The 24,490-nt window shown below is 41.2% G+C and overlaps 2 protein-coding genes across 5 annotated transcripts; one reads left to right on the plus strand and one right to left on the minus strand.

Annotated features, from left to right (window-relative positions):
* Positions 1-844: 844 nt before the first annotated feature.
* nectin4b (nectin cell adhesion molecule 4b) lies at positions 845-19,127 on the plus strand. Of its 4 annotated transcripts, none has more exons than XM_058045986.2 (11): positions 845-1,217; positions 6,152-6,352; positions 6,421-6,588; positions 9,852-10,130; positions 11,746-11,866; positions 12,637-12,788; positions 14,391-14,556; positions 16,522-16,597; positions 16,903-16,962; positions 17,865-18,071; positions 18,434-19,127. In XM_058045986.2, exons 1-11 carry the CDS (start codon positions 1,157-1,159, stop codon positions 18,722-18,724), a joined length of 1,782 nt encoding a protein of 593 aa, XP_057901969.2. In that variant the 5' UTR covers positions 845-1,156; the 3' UTR covers positions 18,725-19,127. The 4 variants fall into 4 exon arrangements, with proteins under 4 accessions (XP_057901969.2, XP_078650896.1, XP_078650897.1 ...); XM_078794770.1 differs by having other exon boundaries at positions 17,865-18,065; XM_078794771.1 differs by having other exon boundaries at positions 11,755-11,866.
* A 2,570-nt stretch (positions 19,128-21,697) lies between these two features.
* LOC131098741 (uncharacterized) lies at positions 21,698-24,430 on the minus strand. Its single transcript, XM_058045987.2, has 2 exons — positions 23,929-24,430; positions 21,698-23,699 (listed from the first exon to the last, which is right to left on the minus strand). Exons 1-2 carry the CDS (start codon positions 24,224-24,226, stop codon positions 22,912-22,914), a joined length of 1,086 nt encoding a protein of 361 aa, XP_057901970.2. The 5' UTR covers positions 24,227-24,430; the 3' UTR covers positions 21,698-22,911.
* Positions 24,431-24,490: the final 60 nt, after the last annotated feature.

Genomic DNA, 24,490 nt, shown 5'->3' on the forward strand with positions numbered 1-24,490 from the left:
TTTACTTGGGGGCCACTGGAGCTAGGCTCTGGGTGAGACTGGGCCGCATCAGGTCTCCCCCCCCAAAAAAACGTATTTATTAAAAACAGAATAATATACAAACTTTTTCAGTGCTTTGGCTCCAATTTTCTACAAGAAAAGCTCTGATAAAACATTCCACTGTTCTCAAATATCTTTTTATTTTTTTGCACAAAATAAGATGAAAAATAAACAAATCAAGAATAAAGAAAATCAATCAATCAGTAATAAATAAATATAATAATAATAAAACTTGAGAAACCACATATAGTTGGTGGGTAGACAAATTATTTTTTTCAGATTAAAATGAACAAAGCATTATTAGAGCCCTGTAGACATGACAAAACACGACTATAGTCACATTTATACTCTTTTTATTTACAACATATTGCGCAACTGCAGGGTCTTGAGACACATGCGAACTCGCAAACTCGAGAGCTAGCGACCTAAACGCTAGCCTTCAAGTTATTTCCTTTAAACTTAAATAGCCAAAAACGTACCACTTCCACACGGATAGGGAGGATAACTATTAACAGTTATTTAACCTTTAACATGAACATTAATCAAACGTAATAATTTTTTCTGGGTACATGATACCATACAGCATCCATATCAAATTTGCGCGGGCCGCACTAACGTTAAACTTTCATATCAAGGCGGGGGCCTCAAACTAGTGTCCTGCGGGCCACATTTGTCCCGCGGGCCGCGTGTTTGAGACCCCTGTTTTAAGGTCTCCCTGAAGCCACGCCCACTTTTGCGTGTCCAATGATCCGACTTTCACATCTGGTGGGCGTGGCCTAAAATAGCAACAGGTGTAATACTTCCTTCCCAGCACACCTACCAAACACATTTTCTCCCTCCTTTCGTGTGTACGCATTATTTTTGACGCTTTTGAAATACTCTTACTTTACATTAAGATTCTTCTTCTAAATGTAGATGTCGCCATCTGACCGGAAGCTGCTACTCCAAAACGATTTCCTTAGTTATTTTTGTTGGAGCTCTCAAACTTTCATGCTAGCTGTAACAGTGTAACACACCTGCTCACAAAGTTTACATTTACAGCAAATATTTCTACGATGGTTCTTAAACATGGACATTTTTAACCAGCTGAAGTAAAGAAGACTTTATTTGTGGAGCCATGATGGACCAATCGGTTCTGGATCGAAGTCTGGACCGTTTGCTGCTTGTTCTCCTCTCTGGTAAGTTGTACAGTATGCTAATACGTGATAGCAAACTATTGTTCAACATATTATTCAACTTAAATAGGTAAGGTATTTATTTATCATTATATATCTGTACTTAGCTTCGTTAGAACTGCTCTGCATTACACTGAGGGCTGGTTATAATGCCTATAAAACCCTCTCCTTTAGCTAAAAAGGGCAACCGAAATATTAGTATGAAATATAGTGTATCCTGCAAGCCATGGGGGGAAAACGTTGTTTATTTTATTTCAATATTTACAAAATGTGAGTATTATCCGCCATCTTAAGTTGTTAGTTACAGAACCATGTTTTTTACCCCTCCAAAAACATTTTATTGATCTACCTACAAGTATGAATATGAGGGAAAAAAAATCATATTTCCTGAGCTAGTCCTTAAAATTGTCTTTGGGATGATTACCTAGCACGTGAATCATCTCAGTTATTTTACTGTAATTGATAAGAACATTAAAGGGGACCTATTACGCTTATTTTTTGGCCCTTTGTATTGAGTTGTGGACTCCTGTAGAGCAGCTACAAACAATAACCCACACAGAAAGCTCAGAATCCAGCGTGGGTAACACTATTTCCTCCAAAAACTAAAAAAAATGACAAAAAACTACAGAATGTCTGCAAAATCTGCAAATAAAATCAGTCCACATCTTAGCTCTGTGTACGTATTAGTAAATATCTTATATCTTAATATAACATTTCAGCTTTTTATTGCGACATATCAACTTTTAGATAGTATATTAATATGCCATGAGACAGTAAAAATGACACCATTGTTGTATGTGAGGGCGGCACGGCGGTCGAGTGGTTAGCGCGCAGACATCACAGCTAGGAGACCAGGGTTCAATTCCACCCTCGACCATCTCTGTGTGGAGTTTGCATGTTCTCCCCGTGCATGCGTGGGTTTTCTCCGGGTACTCCAGTTTCCTCCCACATTCCAAAAACATGCTAGGTTAATTGGCGACTCCAAATTGTCCATAGGTATGAATGTGAGTGTGAATGGTTGTTTGTCTATATGTGCCCTGTGATTGGCTGGCCACCAGTCCAGGGTGGAACCTGCCTCTGTCCTGAAGACAGCTGAGATAGGCTCCAGCACCCCCGCCACCCTCGTGAGGATAAGCGGTAGAAAATGAATGAATGAATGAATTAAAGGGGACCTATTATGCTTATTTTTTGGGCCTTTGTATTGAATTGTGGACTCCTGTAGAGCAGCTACACACAATAACCCACACAGAAAGCTTTCTAGATCTTCAGAATCCAGTGTGGGTAACACTATTTCCTCCAAAAACTAAAAAAAAAACCCACCAAAAACTACAGAATATCTGCAAATAAAATCAGTAAAATATAAAATATCTTGTATCATTCAACTTTTCAGCTTTTTATTGCGACATATCAACTTTTAGATATTAATATGGCATGAGCCAGTAAAAATGAGCCGCGGGTTGGACACCATTATTGTATGTGACACGAAGCCTTGTGTTGAGTCTCAGACGCCAGCTTGCAGGGGTTGATAAGATTATTGATCCCCAGGAGCGATATCCGTCCTCCGCTTGGCCGAGGCGTGGGACACAAACACCAGCTTGGGTGAAAAGGGCCTCGCCGTCACGAAGTCAAACATTTGTACTTTGATTTTCCTTTTGAACCATAGCGGTTACTGATTTGTGGGTCTGATTAATGATTATGCTGCCGATGTAGACCACACAGAAGCTCAATGTGAGTGAAGACACGCTCCCTGTGGGAAACATTGAAATAGGTCCACGCACACACGGCGCAGACAAATACAGACCTGTTTGAACACACCACTTTGCTACCACACAGGATTTTCCTGTTTGGTGGCTGCAACTCACAATGATAAATATCTTTACGGAACCATGAAATGCAGAAAAGACAACTAATTCCAACCCGATCTGATTAATTTTATCTTAGATTGAAGCATCCACTGTGTTCCACGCCATTTGACATGTTTTATGTTTACACTGCTTGATGCAATTTGGATCAGATCTCGTTCAAACTTACAGTTTTTTTTATTTTACCTAACACGGTACAGGTAGTACACACTTATTGTCATTAACATAAAACTGTAGACAAGGCAGTGTTTCTCCATACAATCATACATTTGTGGAGGCCCGCCACAAATACATTTGGTGCCACCCGTTCACCCATGCTCATACATAAACACATTAATACATTACACACTTGAAGATGCTCAGGCGGGATCAGTGTTGCTATCTTAGCAACTTTGTCATTACGTATACTTCAGAGCCTTTTAGACACTTTTTAGATACCTTTTAGATACTTTTTAGATACCTTTTAGATACTTTTTAGATACCTTTTAGTAATTTTTCTGACATGGAAGCACATATCGCTCCTCTCAACAAGTAACGAGTGCTGCTAAAAACACTCACAAGCGTCCTGTTTGTGACATTCATTCATTCATTTTCTATAGTTTATACTCACAAGCGTGGCGGGGGTGCTGGAGCCTATCCCAGCTGTTTTCGGCCGAATGGGGTACACCCTGGACTGGTGGCCAGCCAATCACAGGGCACATATAGACAAACAACCATTCACACTCACATTCATACCTATGGACAATTTGGAGTCGCTAATTAACCTAGCATGTTATTGGAATGTGGGAGGAAACTGGGGAGAACATGCAAACTCCACACAGAGATGACCGAGGGTGGAATCGAACTCAGGTGTCCTAGCTGTGTGGCCTATGTGCTAAATACTCGTTCGCTGTGCAGCCTGTTTGGAGTTCTAAACATTTGTTTTGCTTTTCATGGTTTTCACTCATTCATTTTCTACCTCTTATCCTCACGAGGGTCACGGGGGTGCTGCTATTACACCCTGGACTGGTGGCCAGCCAATCACAGGGCACATATAGACAAACAACCATTCACACTCACATTCATACCTATGGACAATTTGGAGTGGCCAATTAACCTAGCATGTTTTTGGAATGTGGGAGGAAACCGGAGAACCCGGAGAAAACCCACGCATGCACGGGATTGAACTCGGGTTTCCTAGCTGTGAGGTCAGCGCGCTAACCACTCGACCGCCATGCAGCCCTCGAGTGGGTCATTGATTTAAAAAAATAAATACAAATAAATACAGTGGTGCCTTGGTTAGTGTCATTAATCCGTGCCAGAAAGTCAGACTCAAACCAAAACAAACTCTAACCAAAGAAAAATTTCCCATGGAAAGTAATGTAAATCCAATGAATCTGTTCCATACACCCTAATATTTATAGTTTTACATGCAGAAAATTATTCAAAAATAAATGTCTGCGGGAAGAAAAAAAAAAGATAAATTGACGGACAATTTGGAGTGGCCAATTAACCTAGCATGTTTTTGGAATGTGGGAGGAAACCGGAGTACCCGGAGAAAACCCACGCATGCACGGGGAGAACATGCAAACTCCACACAGAGATGGAATTGAACTCTGGTCTCCTAGCTGTGAGGTTTGCACGCTAACCACTCGACCGCCGACTTTTTGCAAATGTGTCATGGCCAGATATACACATTCCCTAATTGGGGCATAACAGTGTGCCGCAAATAGATTGCAGACCTGCGGGAAACAATACAAGAACACGGCACGCAAACAAGCAGACCAGTGAAAACATGTTTTTAATACCTTGGTGGAGGTAACACCAGTTGTTGACTCATGTTTGGAAGAGAAGCCGTAGCTTGAAGAATGCCACATGGCCGCATTCTGTTCCGCTGCTGACTCGCTTTGCTTCACCACGCCTGACGAGACGGATTCATCGCCAAATGTCATTTACTTGTGTCGCAACACAAGATAGGTGGTCCAACTTTCGTTTTCTCCATTTCTATCTGATGATATCCGGGAGTATTGCTTTATGCGTGTGTCAATTGAACCTACTACTTGCAAAAGCAATACTTGTGTGTATTCATGACAATGTCAGTCAACCAATGAAGTGATTGACAAACAGCAGACGGTCTGCTGGGCCAGTCCTTGTGGGAAAGAAACAAGAAACTGTCCCAAAAGATCCGTAACCTGCACATTGGTGAAGCTGTGTTTAAATACCAACAAGCGTCATGTTCACAAACCAATCGATCATTTTTTTTCTCATCACCTACAAAGCTTTTCATAATCTGACCCCCCCATACCTCACAGACCTCCTTCATCCACACAATCCCCCCGCGTCCCCTTCGCTCCTCAGACTCCAACCTCCTGGCACTCCCCTGTAAGACCAAGCTCTGAACCTGGGGAGACAGAGCCTTCTCCATCGCTGCCCCCCACCCTCTGGAACTCTTTGCCCCATTCACTCCGTGCTTGCCCTGACCTTCCCAGTTTCAAAAAACAACTAAAAACCCACCTCTTTAAATCTGGTTTTAATGTCTAACTTTTTATACCTGACTGCTGTGCCCCGCCCTGCTTTTAGCCTTGTTTTAGCTCTGAATTAATGTATGGATATTGTATTTTAATGCATCGTTTACTCTGTTTTTACTCAACTCTATTTTTATTTCTTTTTTTTCTCTACTGTAAAGCTTGGAGTACGCTGAAAAGCGCTATACAAATATAATGTATTATTATCCTCACGAGGATCGCAGGGGGTGCTGGAGCCTATCCCAGCTGTCTTTGGGCTAGAGGTGGGGTACACCCTGGACCGGTGGCCAGCCAATCACAGGGCACATATAGACAAACAACCATTCACACTCACATTCATACCTATGGACAATATGGAGTGGCCAATTAACCTAGCATGTTTTTGGAATGTGGGAGGAAACCGGAGTACCCGGAGAAAACCCACGCATCCACGGGGAGAACATGCAAACTCCACACAGAGATGGTGGAATTGAACCCTGGTCTCCTAGCTGTGAGGTCTGTGTGCTAACCACTAGACCGCCGTGCCGCCCATTTTTATTATTATTATTATATTTTCTCCCTCCTTCCTCAGTGACGTGCGCTAAAGGCGTCTTCGTCGAACCCCTTAAAGCCGTCACCTTCCAGCGCTCCCTGGCCGAGAGTCCCACCAGGCTACCGTGTCGCTACCAGTGCCTGGTGGGCGAGCAGGTGGTGCAGGTCACATGGTACAAGGAACATCGGGACGGCACCAAGGACCAAATCATCACCGCCCACTTCACGGACGGACACACAGGTAAGAGGCACCGTCTTGATGGCACCGCCGAGCCAAGCGTCTCCTGCTTCATTTCCTTCCTCCATCAGAGTTTGGGCGCTACTCGGGCCGCGTGAGGTTTGAGAGCGGCAGACCCACAGAGAACTCGGCGCTGCTCATCCCCAACACGGAGGAGTCGGACGACGGCACATACACCTGCCACATCTCCACCTTCCCCAACGGGAACTTTGAGAGGCGCATCACGCTCACTGTGTGGAGTAAGAATCCTACGCTTCTTTGCCTTTTACCACATTTACCATTCAGACCCGATAAAAAAAAAAAAAGAAAAACAAAAGTTGAAGGTCCGCTATTAAAATGTACTTCATTATATACATTATTAGAATAATAATATTTTCTCTTTTCTCACTTCTGTCCTCCCTCATGGACATGATGCCGTTTCTGACCTGCCACAGCACACAAAAAAGGCTTTGCTACACATCTTAAAATAAAGCCTGGCGTTCTGACAACTACACATCAGTCAGCTACAGACGTGGGAGCTGTACGTTTGAGCATTTTTTTTTTCTCCATCAAATATACCGAGCTAACATAATGTGTGTGACGTTAGCACCGTAATGGTAATGGTTTAATTTCATTTGAACATGCATCAGATTACAATTGAGTGCATCCCATAATCAGTTCACAGTTCCACATGTCCAAAAGGAGTAGGAAGAAGCAAAGCTTATTAAATCCTACCCCTCCATCTGGTACTTTTACAATCACTAACTGTTACATTTGTTCACTTCCTGCTTTCCATAATACAGTTTAAGGTTGGGTTTTTTTTTGTTTTTTTTAATAATGCACCTCGTACCGAAGTAGGAGGTGATATGAGCATCCAATGCCATAATGGGTACCATAGTAAGTGTCAATATAGTGATATATATAGCACATCATGACTGGTTCAAGACTCTTCATCCTTGTATTTAGCAAACATCAACTGCTTGTATTGTTTCTTGAATTGGCTCATCGTTGTGCATTGTTTGAGGTCCTTACTCAATCCATTCCATAGTTTGATTCCACATACTGAAATGCTATGGCTAGCATAACGTAGTCCTAGCATAGAAGTGTTTCAAATGTACTTCTTCCCTGAGATCATATTTCTCCTCTCTTGTAGAGAAGTATTGGATGACATTTTTAGCTAATTGGTTATTTTTAGCCTTATGCATTATTTTAGCTGTTTGAAGATGAACTATATCAGCAAGTTGAAGTATTTGTGATTTTAGAAATAAGGAGTTAGTATTATGAATTATCCTTACTGACCTTTTTTGCAGTACATTTAGCGAGTGACGATTGCTTTTTATAGTTATTAGCCCATATTTCCACACAATAAGTAAGATATGGTAGAACCAGAGAGCAATAAAGAGTGTGGAGTGATTTCTGATTGAGAACAAATTTTGCTTTGTTCAATACTGAAATATTTCTGGCCACCTTATGTTGTATATTTGTAATATGAGGTTTCCAGCTCATATTTTCATCTAGAAAATTTATTTTCTTTCACCCTTTCAATGTCCCACCATTTTATTTTTATTTGTATATACACGCTGGTACGTGTCCTTTCTGCTGATACCAAACAGCATGATTTTAGTTTTACTTAGGTTCAAGGACATTGTGCTAAGCTAGTGTCGCTACTGTTTGTGTCGTCCTTTCCCACTCACTTCATGTTAGGTTGTTCTACACTACATCAAAAATGGCATTTATTATGTTGCACAAGTGCAGAATCACAGTGTAGACGTGGATAAAGTACACACTCTGGCGGAGGGAGGCTGAGACAAATACAGCTCATTAACATTAAAGCTACAGGCACACATTTTGTTGCTTTACTAAAACATTCTAAATTCCAGCATTGAGGTTAACGCACTATCAAGACACTATTGTGGCACCTGACAAAACATGACTGGCTGTTTACACTCATGCCTTGTTTATCTGAAGACACCCTCCCGCCTGTCAATCACACACAACAAGCAGTGCTGTGGTGTGGTGTTGTGTTGTGCAGTTTCTGTCAGCTAAGCTTCCACGGATTTTGCACCATTCTTTGCACCTTGAAGGCACAATAGCCATTGTTTATTGAGAATGCAAAACTCCTTCCTGTTCAGTGCACGCGCCAAAGCGTGGGCAGATGCTGGTTTGTAGTCACCTGGTTGGTTTGGGAGTGAATCACCTCAGTCCCGTGTGGAGACTAATTGGACAAAAATGTTGATGTGGAAACGTTTGGCTTGAAGAAACACCTGAGAGGAGTTGTTGCCTTTAATAATTAATGAATTAAGAATAACAAATAACAAACAAAGCAAAACTTTGGGTGTCTATCTTAAATAAATTACTTCTAATTGCAATCACTTAGGCTAATTATAGAAGAGGAACCATTTAGAAATAATCTGTACCATAATGACCCACCCTTAAATATGATGTTATGCTCTCACACTTTTTTAAGGCAATGGAAATGTTTTATTTGAACATGCATACAAATCACATGCAAAAAAGGAGTAGGAAGAAGCAAAGTTTATTTAATCCTTGCATCATATCTCCACTGCGACTGCAACGATTATTCGAATAGTTCATGTACCTCAATTAAAAAAAAATTTTCTGCTTCAAGTCACCTAAACTCAATGCTAACCAGTAGTAGAGCATGCATGGATGCATATAACAGATGCATATAATGCAACATAATCTGCAAATAATACATAGTGTATATATTCCTAACAATAACCACCAATTACACTATGTAATATTAATATTGAAGTATTTCTCACCACCTTTTGTTGTATACTTTTGAGATTTCCAGCTTATTTTTTTCATCTTTTATGATCCCCCAAAATGTCGTTCACCCTTTCAATATCCACTCCATCTGTTTGTATTTGCTCATAGTCCTTTCTGCTATTAGCAAACAGCATTATTCTAGTTTTACTTGGGTTCAAGGATCATCTATTTTTATCAAATCATATTTTTAATATGACAATTGTTAAATTTGCTCTTGCCTGCTTTCCCCAGAACAAAAGGCAGTGGTATCATCCTCAAAAAACTTTAAGGTTTTTGTCACTTTACAGATGTCATTCAACAATTTTGGTCCCAGTATTGACCCCTGGGGTACTCCACATTTAATATTTAAACTTGCAGATGCGTAAAACATAATAAAAACATCATGTCACTCGTTCTTTTTACACATTTTGTTACGCAACAGTCTTATTCCTGAATTAAATTCATTTCTTCCCCTCAGAATTTCACACACATACTGACAACATGAGACTTTAGTATTAAAAGAATTTATGTATTAAAAATAAAAAAAGATTGCATTGGTGCACAGCCAACGTCTTCCAAGATGATAGGACTCTGAATACTTTCCGGATGCACAAACTAGCGTCGTGCAATTCCCCGCCAAGCAAACCGGAGGCATCATGTCCTGATAGTACTAAAGAAATGGATGCTAACTTAATTGAAACGCTTGATTCTGACGAATTTTGAATAGCCTCTCCCCCTTTTTTGCTTTCAGTTCTACCCATTTCCTCCCTGGAGCCGGTGGTCCTGACGGAGGGTCAGTCGTTCCGCGTCGCCGCCTCATGTCGCGCCGTGGGCCGGCCGCTGCCCACCCTCTCCTGGGACACTGACCTGCCGGGCCTGTCGCAGAACCGCACCAACGAGGGCGGCTCCGTGTCCAGCTACTACTCCCTCCACCCTCTCCGTAGCATGAATGGGAAGCGGCTCGACTGCATGGTGCGGCATCCCGCTCTGGAGCGCCCACGCAGGATCTCCAACAAGCTGGTGGTCCACTGTGAGTACGCTTCGGAGGGATGAATGTATCAATGCTAAACTCTGACATCCATCACCATCTGGTCACTGTTTACAATTATCTATAGTCCTAGTGGGATTGTAGGACAATATTGAATATGAAGTGGTTTTCTTTATGCTTTTTAGCCTATGCATGTTTATTTCTTGGGCGGCACGGCGGGCCAGTGGTTAGCGCGCAGACCTCACAGCTAGGAGACCAGGGTTCAATTCCACCCTTGGCCATCTCTGTGTGGAGTTTGCATGTTCTTCCCGTGCATGCGTGGGTTTTCTCCGGGTACTCCGGTTTCCTCCCACATTCCAAAAACATGCTAGGTTAATTGGCCACTCCAAATTGTCCATAGGTATGAATGTGAGTGTGAATGGTTGTTTGTTTATATGTGCCCTTTGATTGGCCGACCACCAGTCCAGGGTGTACCCCGCCGCTCGCCCGAAGGCAGCTGGATTAGGCTCCAGCACGCCCACGAACCTCGTGAGGATAAGCAGTAGAAAATAAATTAATATTATTATATTATGTAATTATATTTTATTTTCATGTTAAATTCACATCAGCTTGTGTGACCAATCAAAGTGGTGTGGCCGGGGGTGGAGTAAATTAAACAGACCGTTTAGGTCGGAAACAGGAAGTACCGCAAAAAGAGGTACAGAACCTGGAGGATATAGAAAGCTTTCTGCGTGGGTTATCGTGTGTAGCTGCTCTACGAAGTATAGAAAATTAGCATTATTGGTCCCCTTTAAGAATTGCTGGTTTGTTATGCTAGTGTGTGCGGTGCTTCGAGTAAGAGTACCCCATTTTTGCATGTAGCTAGCATGTACGTCAGGATGTAACTCCCCCTTAAGGGGGACGTACAAACTGAAATGTGAAGTTTTGATGTTGGTCAAAGTGACTGCTATTGGATACGTTCATATTGATAATGCTGTACAAAATATAGCATGAATTGGTTCATGAACATATTTGATATCACTAAGAAATGACTTTGTAAGATTTATTTATTTGAACAGAACTTTACTTATAAGGAGGCTCCAGCACCCCCCCGCAACCCTCGTGAGGATAAGCGGTAGAAAATGAATGAATGAATGAATGTACTTTTAAGGTGAAAAAATGCTGGCAATTACAAAAAAAATTCTAATTCTAAAAGAAAAGGTACTGGTTTTTTATATCGAAAAAGTATCGACTCATAACACAAAAAGTCGAACCAAACCATTAATTTTTTGTATTGTTGCACCCCAAAAAGACTATAAAACTTGTTTTTTGGCGCATGGTACTAGTGACACCTAGTGGCCAGTTTAGACTACAGTTCATCAACGTCTTGTATTGCCTTCAACTGTATTTGTATTTTCATGTATTTAGAACATTTTTATCCTTAAATGCTTAATTTAGGCCAATAATTTTTTTGACCTAATAATAGGCCATGAAATATCGATTAATTAATTAATTATGATTAATTGATGTTTGAAAAACCAGGGACAATTATACATATAGTAATGAAGTTACAGTTAAAGTTACAGTTCAGTTGGTCTGTATTAACTATAAATGATGTGGTAGTTTTTAGGGACCTTTCTGTTCTTGTGTTTAATGCTGCCGTGTATGTCCCCGTGAGACCCCCCAGATGCCGACATCTCTGCCTCGACAGACGATTGGTTTGCTGGGTTGGAAGATGGGGAGCTTACCTGCGACGCCGGCGGCGGCTTCCCTGCGCCCCAAAACACCACCTGGACGTGGTGAGACATGCACCACGTCGCCACGACAGACATGATGCATTTAAAAGTTAGGAGAAGATTAAACGCAGTTTGTAAATTAAAACAGAAGTGTTATTGTTAGACGTCACGGTCTCAAATGTCACGCCGACAAAAAATGCATGCAGCACAAAGTGGGAATACACTTTTTGAAAATGTTTTTTTTTGGTCGTAAATAAGCCAAATAATCCTGGATCACAAAATCAACAATTAACAATCTTGACAAAACAGATTATTATACAATGACAAGCGACAAGCTAAAAAAACATCAATACACACACCTTGGTTTTGAACTGTCAAGGACTACACTGTTAACCATGGATGCATTAAAATACAGTGAAGTCCCAATTCTAGAATCCTAAGAAATTGCATGATAGCAGTTGGCTCGGAGGCGTTTATGTTTATGTGATGCTAGTAGATTCAAATGCTCAATAATTCCTCCACTGTGCAGACCAGCTTTGGAAAGCTCAGGCGGGCCTGAATGCAGGATGAATGGATGGCGGTCTAGCAGAGAAATATAGTCTGAAAACGGAACTGAGGCAACATGATCCATCTCGGTGGACTTGTTTCTTTTACGTTGGCTGCCTTTGAGCTTTTTCATGCTTCAGGTTGATCCAGTGTTCCATTCTATTTGGCATAGACTGTATTTGTGTGTCTGCTTCCTGCTCTGACACTTCTTCAGCCAAAAAAATATATGCATGAATCAGCATTTTTTTTTGTTTTTTTTTTTTTAATGCTAATATTTTTTCCAACAGGAGGGGTGGAGCTTTGCCAGAAGGTGTCTTGACGCTTGGAGAAAAACTGATATTCAGACGAGGCCTCCGCCTGAATGACAGTGGCCTTTACAAGTGTGTGGTGACCAACACTGTGGGCGCGGCACAGGCCGAGTACTTGATGACCGTAACGGGTGAGGAATGTTTGTTTGTGTTTTAGAGGGAGGTAATGATGACATACTGTAAGTTGCCAGTTGTTGGATTTTGTTGTCATTTTTCTTTTACAAAGATAACAAAGCTCACCTTTTAAGGTGTTTATTTATTATTATCTTTTTCCACTTTTCTGACCTATAAATGTAGTTAGAATGTTGTATTCTCGTGTTAAACGATGCCAAAGTTTCAGATAATGAGGTGTGCGCATTAGGAAGTGAGCCCTAAAAGAAGTTTGGGATGTCTCAAAACGCTCGGTTTCTGAAGGCGTGGTAAAACTGTCCCTTTGTGATGTCACAGAGGAGCGGACTTCCTTATATGGGCGTGGGTGTAAGCCAGATAAGCTCTCTGCCCTCCCCCAAGCTCTGCTTCTCTGTTTACGTTGCTAGCAATGGCTGATAAGGGAAAACCATGTTTGTTTACAATTCCTAAAGACGGTAAGTAAGTAAGTCATGGAGCAGAAGCTCTTGTCTGTGTAGCATTATAGAATGTGCATACAGGTGGCGGGTTCCCACCACAATTAGTGGCTCTACTTGAGTTTTATTTTAAACACTGGAGTCCCGCAAAATACATTAAACGTTGCCTATGCTGTAGAAAACCTAACACTAAAATGTTAAAGCTACTTATCATTGAGAGACATCTTTCCTTGAGAAAATGTCCAGTCTCTATTTCCGGATCGGATTCGTGTTCCAACACACATGACTGTATGTTAAAAGCAGACAATTTAAAAAGATACATTGCCGTTTATTATCAACTCCTACAAAGTTGGGTCCGCATCTAGCGGCCCAACAAATTCGGGAGTGTGACCACCCACAGCGGAGTGGGCGTGCCTGGAGGCGGGGCGTGGGTGGACTACATCAAAACAGACCATTTACACAGGAAGCATGAAATCCAAAGAAATACAGCTGAGTAGGTGCAGATTCTGGATGAACTAGAAAGCTTTCTGTGCTAGCTATCTATTGTGTGTAGCTGCTCTACAGGAGTCCACAACTCGACCCCACAATGCGAAGGGCCGAAAAATTTGCATCATAGGTCCCCTTTAAATAATAACAAATCTACATGTTTGTCAAATAGCTTTAGTAAAACAAATACACAAAAATACAATCATGATTATTTTCGATTAATCTGAGGCAAAAATGCCCATCACTGTTTTCCAAAACTGATATGTGTGAATATCTTGTTTTGGCTAAAACGCAAAATTAATAGGTTTGCTTTCATGGATGACCAAGGAAATAAAAAATATTAACATTTTAACATGTGAAATCAGAGGATATTTACATGATTAATCAAAATAGTTGTTTATTAATATGGTAATGGATTAATCATTAATCATCTACGCTATATTACATTGTAGTTGTATATAATTCATTTATTATTTAATTTTTATGATTATTTTATTTATCATTAAACCCTCACTATATTATCAAACAAGAAGGGATTGCACAAATAAAATGAAAAATAATATAAAACATGTTAGCATTATTATCTGTAATGAGAGAATGGGATGTGTATGGGCACCTAATGAAGTTGCCATGTTGTCTACACTGCAAACACGTTGCCATGTTTGATAGCCTCTTTCTTTGCAGAGAAATCCCATCGCAAGGAGACGTCCTCATCTGACAGCATGTTGCTGATCATCATCGGCGCTTCGGCCGCTGTCGTCATCCTGGTCCTGGTCGTCGTGGTGCTGCTGGTCCTACGTCAACATCGGCATCGTAGCAAGAAGCTGGAGATGGAACTCAGCGAGAAAATGTGAGCCCTGGGCCATCGGGAAAAATGGCTACCTTGATTCACATGCTTTTTTAAAATTTCACAGCAGATATTTCTGTATGGCCCGATTTTCATAGGATTAATTTTTTTATGAAAATTATTGTCAAAAATAATTTGAACCACAATATGGCGAGAGATGACTGTACTGTATATTGTATGCCTGTAACCTCCATCTTACCCCCCCCACCACACACACACACACACACACTTCCGACATGGTTCTGGTTAGTTGGTGTGGCCAAAAAGAATAATTTGACTTAAAGCAAAGAATTTAACTTCTCATAACAATATTCGTTCAAAAGAGTAATACATTTCCATTGCACAAATTCCTCAAAAAACTTACTTTTTAAGAAAAACTACATTGTAGAAAAAGTAATACAATTTCATGTAAAAAAAAAAAAAAAAAACACCATGATGTCCCGATTTTCATCGGATTCATTTTTTAAAATGAAAATTACTGTCAAAATTATGTTTGTTTTTGTACACGTCTCGATTATTGTATGGCTAAACAGTGCATCGAACAAACTATTCCTAACAAGGAATTGAGTGCCTAAAGTCAGCATGGATAGTGGTTCTTTTACAGTTGGGACACCATCGACGGATTCCAAATGGGATATCCTTTTCTCCGTGTCTGTGTCCTTTATTCGTTGGAGCAGGCTCTATCAAGCACCATGCTCCCGAGCTGAGGTGTTCATGTGCACTGCGTAGCTGTTAGAATGGGCTTTCGGAGAGTCCCTGTGTCATTTTGTTTTCTCGCGAAAATGTAGGACACTGCTGTGGAGTAGCGCAGTCACGACAGTGTGACGTGTTTTGCCATAAAGCGACGTCTTGTGCATGAGTGTGAATGCATCAGATGACTAAACCAGGGGTCTCAAACTCAATTTACCTGGGGGCCACTGGAGCTAGGTTCTGGGTGAAGCCGGGCCGAATCAGGTTTTCAAAAAAAAAAAAAAAAACGCATTTATTAAAAACTAGAAAAAAAAATAAATAAAAAAAACTACCTTCAATGCTTTTGCTTCTGCTATACCCTACACTTTTTCAGTACTTTGGTTCCGGTTTTCCACACCAAAATATCTGATAAAACATTCCACTGTTCTCAAATATCTTAATTTTATTTTTATATACACAAAATAAGATTAAAAAATAAATAAATAAATAAACTAAGAATAAAGACAATAAATCAATCAATCAGTAATAAAGAAGTAAAATAATAATAAAACAGCAAATAAGAAAAACGTAAGAAACCACATACAGTTGGTAGAGAAATTATATTTTTCAGATTCAAATGTACAGTAACAGTTATTTAACCTTTTAACATGAACATTAATGAAACTTAATCATTTTACCCAATTAGCAAGTTAGCATCGTACTCAGTTCCATCTGGGAGCAGAGTCGTAACTTTAACAACATGTTTGATGAGATGCTTTATCTTGACGTGTATTTTCCGTTTTATTCCAAATCATTTCCTGCATTTATTTGTACCCGGCGTCATAAGCCTTTAGCTTCATTGCTAATCCAAAGCAAAACAGGGCGGGGTAACAGGGTAGGGTAACAGTCTGGGCGGGGAAAAATCACGTTAATTGTGCCCGGTGTGCACACAGCTTCAACAATAAACTTTGGTATCAAGGTGGGGGCCTCAAACTAGCGTCTCGCTGGGCCGCAAGTTAGAGACCCCTGACCTAAACAAAGTTGTGTGAGCACACAATCGATTAAGACAAGTTGGCGCTGCTGCCCTGTTTCTACCCACTGACAGCCGCTCAAAACAGAGTCATATTTTAAACATGGCACCTAACATGGTGTGTGTGTATGTGTGTGTAAAAATTGTCCCAGGGAATCAAAGTCTCATTTTTCAGTGAGAACATTGTGATTGATGTTTTAAGCTGAATTGTGCAGCCCTATTTGGGAAAATGAGTATTTACTTAAACTGCCTGTATTGTTTCTCTTCAGGGAGGAAATCAACAATTTGTCTAGACAAGCTTCATTCAGGAGGCTCAACTCTGTCAGCTCTGACCCGCGAGCGCAGGTACCCACACGTAACCCACACTTGGTCATTATGAGAATGAATGAGGATTAACTGGAAACATAGGGGTCATTTGTAAAAACAGAATCTGATACACACATAATGCTAAACATTGTGTTATGTACAGTGGTGTGAAAAAGTAAAGTCCTGATCAAAATCACATTTGCACATTCATTTGCAAATGAATGAATAAATCTGAAACAAACATGCAAAAAAAACCACACTATATATATTTATTTGGTGAATTCCTATTAAAACGATTGAAAGCTCCTGCAAACCGATCCCAACCTTGTCTCACTTTTTCCCAGGCTGACGACTATGCTCTGCTCAGGTCAGACAGCCGCATGAAAAACAGCCAAATGTCACTGGTGAGTTCCCGGCAAGGGCTGTCCGTGTCCGTGTTTTTTTTTTTCATTAGTGGGACTCAAACCCACGGCCTTCAGGCTGGTCCTCAACTGGGGTTCAAATGTCTCATTGAGTAGTTATAGCCATCAAGGGGTAGGGAATACAGTAATCCCCTGCCTAGTTGTGGTTCAGCATTCATGCCCCAGCTTTATTCATCTTGCGGGGGTATGCTGGAGCCTATCCCAGCTGACTTGGGTACACCCTGGACTGGTGGCCAGCCAATCACAGGGCACATATCGACAACCATTCACACTCGCATTCATACCTATGGACAATTTGGAGTCGCTATTTAACCTAGCATGTTTTTGGAATGTGGGAGGAAACCGGAGTACCCGGAGAAAACCCACGCATGCACGGGGAGAACATGCAAACTCCACACAGAAATGGCCGAGGGTGGGATTGAACTCAGGTCTCCTAGCTGTGAGGTCTGCACGCTAACCACTCTACCGCCGTGCAGCCTGTATTACTCTTTTGAACGAATATTGTTTTGAGAAGTCAAATTCTTGACTTTAAGTCAAATTATTCTTTTTGGCCACACCAACTAACCAGAACCATGTTGCAAATGGGGGGTGGGGTAAGTCACCATTGATGCACTGCTGATGGTGATGGAGGTAACAGGCATACAATAGCACCCCCTGTGAGGATAAGCGGTAGAAAATGAATGAATGAAAGAGTAATACATTTGCATCACACGAATTCCTTGGAAAAAAACTTACTTTTTAAGAAAAACTGTACATTGTAGAAAAAGTAATATAATTTCATGTAAAAATAAAAAATGAACACCCCCCCCCCCCATCACCACCCTCTAAGTAATTTATTGCTATGATATTTTGAGATGGATTTACCGGTGTCCCCTTGCCTACAGGAGCGACCCATATACAAGGGAAGCCAATCCACTCTGGGTGGGCGGTGGGCGCCCGTGGCGGGGTTGGAGGTCGATGTGATGGGGCACCCCATGGCCTGGCACGAGGGTGAAAACAACCCCAGGGGAGCCGGGACTGACGGCGAGAAGGAGGCGCACAGGAGGCGGGCAGGGTCGTATCTGAAGAGCAGCACCATGTCACTGGTACTGGTCAGCGTCTGTTTTAACTATCACCTCGGTAGATTTGATGTGGTCAAATTGGGCTTGAATCCGTTGCGGCTCTGGTCCTGATCCAGTCCGGCTTGTCAGTTTTTGTTTTCTTGTTTTATTCATACTGAATTCTTCTGGCGGTCACAACAGAGCATCAACGGATTCAGTGTGAGCCCGAGATAAGGTTGCACACCACTAGGGGGCAATATTTAGCACTACTTAAAAGGTTTTCTGTCTAATACCGCTGCGTATATTTTGGTGAGAATCCCCCAAAAATCTGAATATAGCTTATGAAAAAAAATTGTAATGAGTGATCGACTCATATGGATGGCACTCGCTCATTTGGTTTCTTCCACCCGCAGGACTCTGGTCTTCCTTCGTCCCAGCTTCCCCTGAAAGACCAGCCAGACGACGCCGTCGGACCAAGAGAAGCGGACTCGGCCCTCATCGGTGTGGTGGCTGTCCCCCCGCAGGTAGAAAACTGGAGCCACTCCCAGCTGACGCCGCCTGAGGATCTTGACGATGAGGAGGATGGCGGGTCATACCATCTGTCCGAGGCACTCACCAATCACTTCTACTACAGTAACGGCGTCCTCAGGCCCAGGCCACATTCCAACGCCATTCTGCTGCACCCTCATGGTCAGGTGATCTAGATACCCCCCACCCCCTTTTTTTTTGTACAAAATAAACTGAGCGTCCAGAGAAACTGGGGCACACAACACAAGATGTCGTTGCTGATGCTAAACAATTGCGTGCGTCCCGATTTTTTAAATATTTTTTCCCGTTTCTACCATGTCGTCATAGCAACGACAGTATGGTTTTGGAGTGTTAAGCTCAAACCCCAATGTCAAAGTTCTTGAGGTGGACAAGCACCATGGAGGCCATTCTAGATCCACTCATATTGTGCGAATAATTATATAGAGGAACCTCCAAACCACTTAGAAATGGAGTGGCCAATTAACCTAGCATGTTTTTGGAATGTGGGAGGAAACCGGAGTACCCGGAGAAAACCCACGCATGCACGGGGAGAACATGCAAACTCCACACAGAGATGGCCGAGGGCATACTATATAAATTAAAATAGATATAAAATGTATCTTCGGACCATAACATTAGACTTATTTGAGAACTAGTCACAGCAGGGGGCACGGCGGAAGAAAGTACTCTGTGCTCAGTATTGGCCACATGTGTTGTGAAGACGGGGATTTAGTCTTTATTGCAAGCAATAGGAGTTGAACCACGGCAAAACATAAATTCAACTGTCCTCCCAGCATGCACCATCACAGCTTCAGTTGCTACAGCATCCTTATGCAAGTTCAAGGATCTGCTCCTATGAAAGTGACAATCTTTGTCTTTCATTTGCTTCTTGTTTTTAGTGGTTAATTACTAGTTTATGTCCATGAGTTCTGTGTACAGTCTGAGTTCCGACACTAAAATTCAACCGGAGGAACACCCGCTTCATCGTTGGCTACTAGGTACACTAAGTAAATCCAATCCAAACATTCTGCTGTTTACAAAGATAAGGGAGTTTACTACTGTATTTTTGAACTATAAGTCGCACAAGGCCAAAAATGCATAATTAGATTGAAAAAAAAACATACATAAGTCGCACTGGAGTATAAGATGCATTTTTTGCGGGTAATTTATTTTACTACTTGACCAAAACAGACGTTACGTCCTCTTGGAAGGCAAGTTCTAACATTAATAAAAGAATAGAGAACAGAAATGCATAATTAGGCAGAAAAAAACCCATACATAAGTCACACTGGAGTATAAGTCACATTTTTTGCAGGTAATTTAATTTAAAGGTGTCCAGTCTTTATGTAACATTAAAAGTTTATTCATTTATAAGTCACGCCGGAGTATAAGTCGCACAAGGCCAAAAATGCATAATTAGGTAGAAAGAAACATACATAAGTCGCACTGGAGTATAAGCATTTTTTGCGAGTAATTTAATTTAAAGGTGACCAGCGTTGTAACATAAACACTTTTTTCATTTATAAGTCACTCCGGAGTATAAGTCGCACAAGGCCAGAAATGCATAATTAGGCAGAAAAAAACCCATACATGAGTCACACTGGAGTATAAGTCACATTTTTTTGCGGGTAATTTAATTTAAAGGTGTCCAGTGTTTATGTAACAAATAGTTTTTTCATTTATAAGTCATTCCGGAGTATAAGTCGCACAAGGCCAGAAATGCATAATTAGGTAGAAAAAAACATACATAAGTATGTATAAGTAAGTAAGTCAGTATAAGTCGCATTTTTTGCAGGTAATTTATTTTCCAAACTACTTGACCAAAACAGACATTACGTCCTCTTGGAAGGCAAGTTGTAACAATAAAAGAATAGAGAACAGGCTGAATAGGTGTAAGATATGCTAACACAATGCTTATTCAGCTACATAAAAAATAAACATGAACACAAAAGGTGTCCAGTGTTTATGGAACATAAACACTTTTTTTATTTATAAGTCGCTCTGGAGTATAAGTCGCAGGAACAGCCAACCTATGAAAAAAAGTGAGACTTATAGTCCAGAAAATACGGTAATTACATGCACTGGTGAGTTTTTACACAACTTTTTTACGGTTTACATAAAAAAGATTTCTTAGCTGTAAATTGTCAAGCTGCATTTGTATTATATGTCGATGTGAGAAGGTCAAATAGTCATACAGGGAACCTTACTACCTTGCGTTTTATTGCACTCTTGAGGTGTTACTAATACACAACGGGAGTCCAAATGTGTTGATTAGGTGTGTGTTCTCAAATCCCACACAGAAGTCATTGTCCCCGCAGCTCCATGTCCTGTCTGCCATCATCAGCGCTTGACTACTTTTCTAACTACCACGCTTTTTTGCCAAGTTTTTTTTAAAAATTGCGTACAGGTACAGCTGCAAAATAATCTGCCAATTTATCGAACTCACGAAATAACTTGCAGCAAAACACTTCCCCTTCCCCTCCTCTCTCGACGCTCATCGTCGTCTTTGCCAACCAGTCTTCAATAAAGCTATCCATTTCATTCATCGTTCATACTATGCATTTCACATTGCTTTCTGTATACAAAACTAACCGTATAGGAAATATGTTTTGTGTTAGCATTTGTGGATGTCAGGAAAGGAATAATTGGACTTACATGATTTCTTATGGGGAAAATTGTATTCAGTTTTTGTACAATTCGGACTCTTTGGAATTGTATTTACCGTATTTTCTGGACTACAAGTCGTTCCGGAGTATAAGTCGCACAAGGCCAGAAATGCATAATTAGGTAGAAAAAACCACATACATAAGTCGCACCGGAGTGTAAGTTGCATTTTTTTGCGGGTAATTTAATTTAAAGGTGTCTAGTGTTTATGTAACAAACAGTTTTTCATTTATAAGTCACTCTGGAGTATAAGTACCACAAGGCCAGAAATGCATAATTAAGTAGAAAAAAAAACATACATAAGTCGCACTGGAGTATAAGTATTTTTTGTGGGTAATTTAATTTAAAGGTGTCCAATGTTTATGTAACAAACAGTTTTTTCATTTATAAGTCACTCTGGAGTATAAGTCCCACAAGGCCAGAAATGCATAATTAAGTAGAAAAAAAACATACATACTAAGTCGCACTGGAGTATAAGTATTTTTTGTGGGTAATTTAATTTAAAGGTGTCCAATGTTTATGTAACAAACAGTTTTTTCATTTATAAGTCACTCCGGAGTATAAGTCGCAGAAGACCAGAAATGCATAATTAGGTAGAAAAAAAAACAACATACATAAGTCGCACTGGAGTGTAAGTTGCATTTTTTGCGGGTAATTTAATTTAAAGGTGTCCAATGTTTATGTAACAAACAGTTTTTTCATTTATAAATCACTCCAGAGTATAAGTCGCACAAGGCCAGAAATGCAAAATTAGGTAGAAAAACAAACATACATAAGTCACACTGGAGTATAAGTTGCATTTTTTGCGGGTAATTTAATTTAAAGGTGTACAGTGTTTATGTAACAAACAGTTTTATCATTTATAAGTCACTCTGGAGTATAAGTCGCACAATGCCAAAAATGCATAATTAGGTAGAATAAAACATACATAAGTCGCACAAGGCCAGAAATGCATAATTAGGTAAAAAAAAAATACATAAGTCGCACTGGGGTATAAGTCGCATTTTTTGTGGGTAATTTATTTAACAAACTCCTTGACCAAAACAGACATTACGTCCTCTTGGAAGGCAAGTTCTAACAATAAAAGAATAGAGAACAAGCTGAATAGGTGTAAGATATGCTAACAAAACTTAGCTTATTCAGCTGCACAATAAATTGACATGAACAGAAAAGGAGTCCAGTGTTTCTGTAAACAGTTTTTTCATTTATAAGTCGTTCTCGACTATAAGTTGCAGGAACAGCCAACCTATGAAAAAAAGTGCGACTTATAGTCCGGAAAATACGGTATATAGATTTTGAAACAGGAAACATTACCATTACCGATATCGACATCCGCCAGCATAGAACAAGCATAGGCAATCCAGACATATGGAATGGATGAATAACAAAAACCGAGGTACTACTGTATGTTCAAATTGTTGTCATTTTTTTCTGTTTTAAGCAGTGCAAAGCAGATCATTTGTTGTTATAGTAGCGCAGTGGAAAACTAGTTCACAATGCAAGTGTTTTTGGGGAACCCACACAAGCACAAGGCCATTTAAAATCCACACAGAAAGGCCTAGTCGGGCTATGAACGCCATAAAGCAACCACTCTTTCACTCTGCTACTTTGTCCTAAAAAACTTGAGCCACAGTTCCAGTAAAAGTACTATGTAATGAGTACAAAGTGATGCTAAACTACAACGCTAAGAGAGTCGGGGTCAAGCAGAACTTTGGGCCGACCCGTCTTTGTGCGTGCGTTGGTGCGTTCGCAGGTTGCTCCTCTGGGAGAAACACTTGCCACAGGTGTCGCACGTGTACGGTTTCTCGCCCGTGTGGATGCGCTGGTGGATCTCCAGGTGGCTTACTCGATCAAAGCTTTTGCCACAGAACGGGCAGATGAACCACTTTTCTTTGACGCGGCCGCTGGTTACGTTTTTGGGCAGCCTGGGGTCGCTAAAGACCAGGATTCTGTTGTGTGGACTGAAAGCTCTAATAGACTCTTCTCTGTCCTCGACCTGGCCCAGGTGTGCTTGTCTTAAAGTCCCAGGACCTCTGGTCTGACTGGAGGTAGCGTGTCTGGCACCCATGATCAAGCTTTCAGAGAAAGCCGCCTCGGAAGAACCATCAAGAATATCCAACGCGTTCTCGATGAACAGGATTTCCGAGTCCAGATTCTGGGAATTTGGTGCCAGAAAATAGTCCGACTCCTCTGTGGTGTCGCTATCTCCCACGGAAACTGAGGACCACTGATTGTTCTCCTGGTCTTCTGAAGAGTCTGCCGGTTGATTGCTGCTGTGTTCACAGTCCGATAGCTGCTCCACAATCATGACGTCGTCCTCATCTTCCAGCTTGACTGGGAGGTCTTCAGTGGTTTTGTCAGAGGTCCGCAAGCTCTGGTTCTCCTCAGAGTGAGGGGGCAGTACCACTATTCTTTGACTGGCGGAGGTGTCCATCTTTTCTTTAGCGCTCTGCTCCGAAGACGACTGGACTGGCTCAGAAACTGGACCTGAAAGGACAAGAGCCGTGTGAAGAACGGTTTGCACTGCAGTCTTCTAAGTGGATGAAGTTCCTCCAGAATCAAATACTTACAGAAATACTGCCAAACACACTTTATTAAGGTTTATTAATGTCCAGTCCATCTTTCTAGGCGTGACAGTGTCTCATCACATTGTGGCCAACGTTAAATTCACACAATTAAATTGATAAAGATTCATAAACGTGCTAGAGTTGTTTACCATCAGTGGTGGGAGTGGGCGGCGGCGGCGGCGGCGGCGGCTTGTGTTGTTGATCGGTCTTGGAGCAGCCAAATGGCAACACATTCGTAGCTTGTAGCTGGTTTTCCAGCAGCTTCCTCTCCAAGGCTTCCACCTCCAGGTCTCTCCTGCGTAGCTCGGCGTGAACGAGAGCAAAAGCGTCCTCCCACAGTTTGGCTATCTCCAACACGGCCGCCTGGGCCAGCGTGTCCATGATGGAGGCTAGCTTGCTCTGGAAAGCCGCACCGTGAGCCATGCAGGGCCCCTGTTGCGTTGACATGGCTGACAGTAAAGTATGCTTCAAGTGAGATTGCTGATAACTCTACAAATTACACGTTAACGTTTATGTTTTTCCAAAAAAAATCACATTACTGTGGCTCGGTGTAATGCAACAGAATCAGGAAGTGCTCGCCGTCATGTGATGTAAATCTACGGCGAGGGTGAAGGGACAAAAGTTATCAAGTCGATACAAACTCGTCATGTTACGATGGAAAGATGCTTAGGTTCGGATTTTTAATGTATTCAAGTGAAAGTAATGTAATAT

Source organism: Doryrhamphus excisus, linkage group LG11 (genome assembly GCF_037039965.1).
Source record: "Doryrhamphus excisus strain RoL-2023G ecotype Guam linkage group LG11, RoL_Dexc_Guam_v1.1, whole genome shotgun sequence".
NCBI classification, from domain to species: Eukaryota; Metazoa; Chordata; class Actinopteri; order Syngnathiformes; family Syngnathidae; genus Doryrhamphus; species Doryrhamphus excisus.